Source organism: Olea europaea, unplaced genomic scaffold, assembly GCF_002742605.1.
Source record: "Olea europaea var. sylvestris unplaced genomic scaffold, O_europaea_v1 scaffold3963, whole genome shotgun sequence".
Taxonomy (NCBI): Eukaryota; Viridiplantae; Streptophyta; class Magnoliopsida; order Lamiales; family Oleaceae; genus Olea; species Olea europaea.
Genome location: NW_019259192.1, coordinates 21087 through 26007, shown reverse-complemented (window position 1 = coordinate 26007; position 4921 = coordinate 21087). Strand labels below are relative to the sequence as shown.

Sequence of the window (4921 nt, the reverse complement as noted above, 5' to 3'; positions counted from 1 at the left end):
TAAAGCCAATATACCAGAGCGAACCAATCTGAATCCGTAAATTACGAGAACCGTGAATTTGTTATTTTAGGACCGTTACTATTTGCCCTAAAGTCACAGCAATCAATTGAGCAAAATTGAATCTTGAACACACAGGGCCGAAATCGTCCAAAGTTTAAAGCAACACCTAAAAGTAAAAACGAACACTACCACAGGTCTATCTCATCGTCCGGAGGAAATTGCCTAAAGATACCGTTGCCGAAGGAGGTCCCACGCGCCCACGTTAGAGGTCCACGTGTCGTCGCTCCAATCACACGCCACCCACCCTAGTGCACTTGATCTGCTGAACACGCCGGTGGTCTTGGTTTGTCCAAAAAGTAAGTGGTTTCACCAAAAAACACCCAAATAGATTTGGTAGAAAATTGAAAAAACTGGACAATTTCTGGTTCGATTTTTCTGCCAATTTTTTATTGTTTGGGCTAGAAATCCATCAACAACCTTGCTCTAATACCAAATCTTACGGAATGAATCTTCAATCGATGGATTCTAGGCTTAGATTAAACTTACGAATCAATATATCAACCAACCAAAACTCCAAACCCACAACTCAATCCACTTATGGATGCATTCATCTTTTCTCATCCATGAAGGGACAACAATATGATGGTGATTGCAAGCCACAAAGACAAAGAGAAGACAAAAAGAAGGGAAGAACTTGAATGTGGTCACAAGAAGAAGCCATTTTTCTCTCTTCTCAAACAAGGGCAACATCACCCAGCTTCTTGCAAGAGAGTTGGTATATATAGCTTTAGGTATTTTACCAATTGGGCTAAGACACGAAAGGTTGGGCCATGACACAAAGTAATGGGGCGAGACACATGGAAGCCCTCCTATATGTGAACTTGGGCCAAGGCAAATTAAAACCAATTAAGTTGCAACTAGTAGTCCACGTTGTTTTCGGGTCGAGTATATGAATTGATTGTTGATAAATATTTCACTCATCGGCTGCAGCCTATGAAATATAATCCGACACTGTTTAATGTAATTGCCTGAGATTTATTGGGTATCAAAACCCAACGACAAAAGTACAAATGTAAATCGTCATTTTACTCGTAAATGTATCAATTCCATCACCTTAAACTAATCACATTTATCGCTGATTTCAATTTTTAATTGTAATGGGATAATTGTATAGAAGGTTTTGAGAGAATGTTTGGAAAATTATCGATCTATGTAAAAGAACTTTCATTCATATGAACTTTATTTATTGTATTGGATACATTGTGTGTCTAAACTCATTCTTAATTTCGTATCTTAAGCTATTAGTATATGATCTATAATCTTGTTCAACTATAAATCCTTCAATCTGTTTTCTAATTATACAAGCAGTTGTTGGGTTGAACCAAGCCCGAAGCCTTCCCATCGGCATTAATGCATGACGAATGAGCCGGTTTATTTTTGTAGGTCAGCTTAACGTCTTCCAAGTTAATATCACTGCATGGATTTCCTTTACTGCAGTCAAACTTCATTGCAATTTCGGTTGCCGAACTCCCATGTATGTCTTGATAAGTTATATCACTAATCTTTACACCCGAAACCTGAAAAAACAAAATAAACCCTTTTCAGAATTAACAGAATAGATGCAAGCTGGAAGCTAACCGGAAGCAGCAAATGGAAGCAAGCAACAACAGTTACATTGCACGGCTGGAAGTTAGTTTCATCAATTGTATATTTAGACGTGTCAAAAATGTATTGGTTTGTAGTAAGTTCGTTAGTTTGTTGGTCAATTGTCTATTTATAGCAGGTATAAAGCTCATTTTGCAATGAATGAATAATCTCGAGTTTTCTTCCATTCATTTCAATAAGAATTAAACAGGTTTGGATTTCATCCTATATGCGTAAGTGGGAGTTGGGTTTTTCTGTATAGAAATAAGTGCAACAATAAAATTATAATGCTACAAAAGCAATTATTACCTGATCAGGACAATTTTGACCACCGGGACAATACTTTTGGTCAATAATTATTGGATTTTCGACGTTTACCATCACAAGATGCTGGAAAAGAACATCTTTAACAAACCCCTTGCTTGGCCTGGCCCAAGTCTTCACCCTCACCCCATTTTGTGTTCCTGTAAATGTAGCTGACTTAACTGTCACATTTTGCACTCCAGGTTCTTGCATTTCCCATCCTACACTCCCAATGCTGCAAAAAGCACACAAATTAATCTACTTAGGTATTAAGTTCTTAATTTATAGCACACCTGTAAGTAGGCAAATAAACCTTTGGGATGGATATTATAAAATTTAATCCACAGCGGGCTCTATATATGTGAGAAAACCAGTACCTTATTCCATGGCCAGGGCCACAGCCGACATTTTCTATCCACAGGTTGGAGGTGCCAGGGCCTATAGAGATACAGTCATCGCCGGTTCCAATTTTTGAGTTCATAATTGTGACACTTGAGGATTTCTCCACATGAATTCCATCGGTGTTCGGGCTGTTTCCTGGCGCTGAAACCTTCATTCCCACCAGCTTGGCGTTTTGGCTTCCATAAACCAGAATGTGGAACATCTGGCTATTTATTGAAGACAATCCATTGATCATGATGTTTTTGGAATTGTAGAATGCCAGTGTCCGTATTGAAGATACAATGAAAGAGAACATTAGAATTCCCATGCAAGTTACTCAAGTAGAATGAACTAATTATGTATCAAACATGCAAAGCTAATTAGAGTACTATTTCAAATGATATAGTCCACTTTCTTCTTTATTAACGTACCGTTGCTCCAGTTGGACAACTCTTGCCGGAATTTTTGCAAGCCCACAAATTAGCCCCTTGGGCGTCTAAGGTTCCACCAATGACAGAAACTCCCGTTACACTTTCGAAATTTATCCAGGTACCAGAATTTCCAATAACGTTATAATTAGATGGAGCTACAAGAGTGCCATCAATCTGTATCGTTATGGCCTGGTTTTTGCATGACTGGCCGGCAAAAGTTGCAGTGCCGAGCAAGAATCTTCCCGGTGGCACGTATATGGTGGCTGGTTGTCCAGAGGCACAGGCAGAGGTCCATGCACTCAAGAATGCTTTTGTGGAATCAGTTTTTCCGTCGGGTTTTGCTCCCAATGTTTGAACATTGTAATTAACATTGGCTGCAAGTGATGAATACTGAAAGATGGTGAAGAGAAAATGGAAAGCAAGAAAACTCACTAAGCTAGCCATCTTGTGTATATGAGAGAGATTCGATGAGGAGTTGAAGCGTTTAAGAGGTAGTTGAAGATTCTTGAAAAAAAAAAAAAATGCAAACCGAAGCTCTATCATTTTGTATTGTCCAAATATTGTCATGTATGACTTTTCCAATCAATTTTTATTCTCTCATTTCATGAGATCCACAGTTAATATCTACTTATCTAATACTCATTTCTATCATTTAAATATTAACCACCCATCCACTGATCTTTTCTATAGTTACTATCTACTTATCTAATACTCATTTCTATCATTTAAATATTATCCACCCATCCACTAATCTTTTCTATCTATCTATAAATAAAGGTATTTATAATTACTTCCCAAACATACTTTAATTTGCTAACAAATTATAGTAAAAATGGACCGACTGCTAAATCATTGGCCAGCTTAAGGCCCCATTTGGGAGCGATTTTGAGAATTAATTTTTTGATCGTTAGAAGAAACATAGGGTCTACCTGTGAGAAAAAAAAAGTCAAACTTTATGTCTGGTGAAATAGCGGTCAAAAAATCAATTTTTTGGAGTGAAAAATCACTTCCAAACACCCTCTAAGTTGCTTCTTCCTAAAGCTCAGTTAGTTAATTTGCTCATTTCATGTGAGAATAAAATTTAAAATAATATCTCATTAATTTAGAACTCCAGTTCTTGCTTATCAATATTTATCTAATAATTACAATACTCACCGAAATAAAGAATAACATATTCTTGAAATAAGTTCTATCTTTCTTCTAAAAGTCAGTGCATATTAATACAAATTTGTAAATTTAAAACATAAAACATGTAGTAGTCATGTTTAATCGAGAATTCTTTTAATAAAAGTGATATTGATATAATAATTCAAGTTTTCGACAACCAAAATTACATTGGTTGTGATCAATTTTTCTTTTAACCAAGCTAATCTGAACTTACATTACAACCAAATAAGATCATAACCCTATTTTTTATTTATTTGAATATAGGAATGGATAAACAAATTGATGAATAGAAACAAAACTAAGAAGGTAATTAATTACTTGATCCACATGCCATTTATTCTTTGTTGGTCATACATAGTAGAAGTTGAAGTTTGATTTCCGGAGAGATTAATGTTACCTAATTTTCTTACTTTTCAGCTAAGGTACAGAAATATGTCTTCTTTTCAACCATTTTGTTTTCTGTTTCATCAGTACAGTAAAGCAAGCCGTTTATTAGATTACTGGATTCCAATTCTTAGCCACCTTATACATTTTTATTTTTCCTCTTCTCGTTCCATATTCCTACCTGTGTTTGGCAAACCTAGGCTTAAAACATTATTAGGTCACTTTAATTTTGGCTTTGACTATAAAATAGCCTTTATATACAATTAATTACATATGCCGACATACATTGCAAATTAATAATTTCTCAGCATGACTATATTATTGTCGTAAGATCACGATGATTTGTTAGTCAACGAGTTTATGGGAATTTAGGGGAGGAAGGCTTAATATTATGGAATAATATACTGTAATTCCACCAAAAAGATAGGCTACACACAGTATTTAGTTTTTGAAGAAACGTAAAAAGTGCCTCAAACAAAGCAATGTGAATTGGACGTATGTTTCGTATGCATGAGTAAAGTTTCATATGAATGTCAAATGAATAGTTACTAACTTATTGAATGAATTAGGTTTCTATCCTTATACATCATACATGATAAAATTAAACGTGG

At 35.5% G+C, this 4921-nt stretch overlaps 1 protein-coding gene across 1 annotated transcript; it reads right to left on the bottom strand.

Moving 5' to 3' along the window:
• Positions 1 to 1230: 1230 nt before the first annotated feature.
• LOC111387244 (polygalacturonase-like) lies at positions 1231 to 3247 on the bottom strand. The gene is made up of 4 exons (XM_023011787.1): positions 2760 to 3247; positions 2325 to 2614; positions 1954 to 2182; positions 1231 to 1577 (listed from the first exon to the last, which is right to left on the bottom strand). The coding sequence occupies exons 1-4, from the start codon at positions 3201 to 3203 to the stop codon at positions 1353 to 1355; spliced, it is 1188 nt and encodes a 395-aa protein (XP_022867555.1). The 5' UTR covers positions 3204 to 3247; the 3' UTR covers positions 1231 to 1352.
• Between the last annotated feature and the right edge of the window lie 1674 nt (positions 3248 to 4921).

Excerpts from the sequence above, each read along its gene's own strand:
- LOC111387244 (XM_023011787.1), bottom strand. The coding sequence starts at position 3,203 with ATGGCTAGCTTAGTGAGTTTTCTTGCTTTCCATTTTCTCTTCACCATC. Across the intron at positions 2,183-2,324 it reads GGCCCTGGCCATGGAATAAG|CATTGGGAGTGTAGGATGGG; the intron begins GTACTGGTTTTC and ends TGCTTTTTGCAG. Across the intron at positions 1,578-1,953 it reads GTCAAAATTGTCCTGATCAG|GTTTCGGGTGTAAAGATTAG; the intron begins GTAATAATTGCT and ends TTGTTTTTTCAG.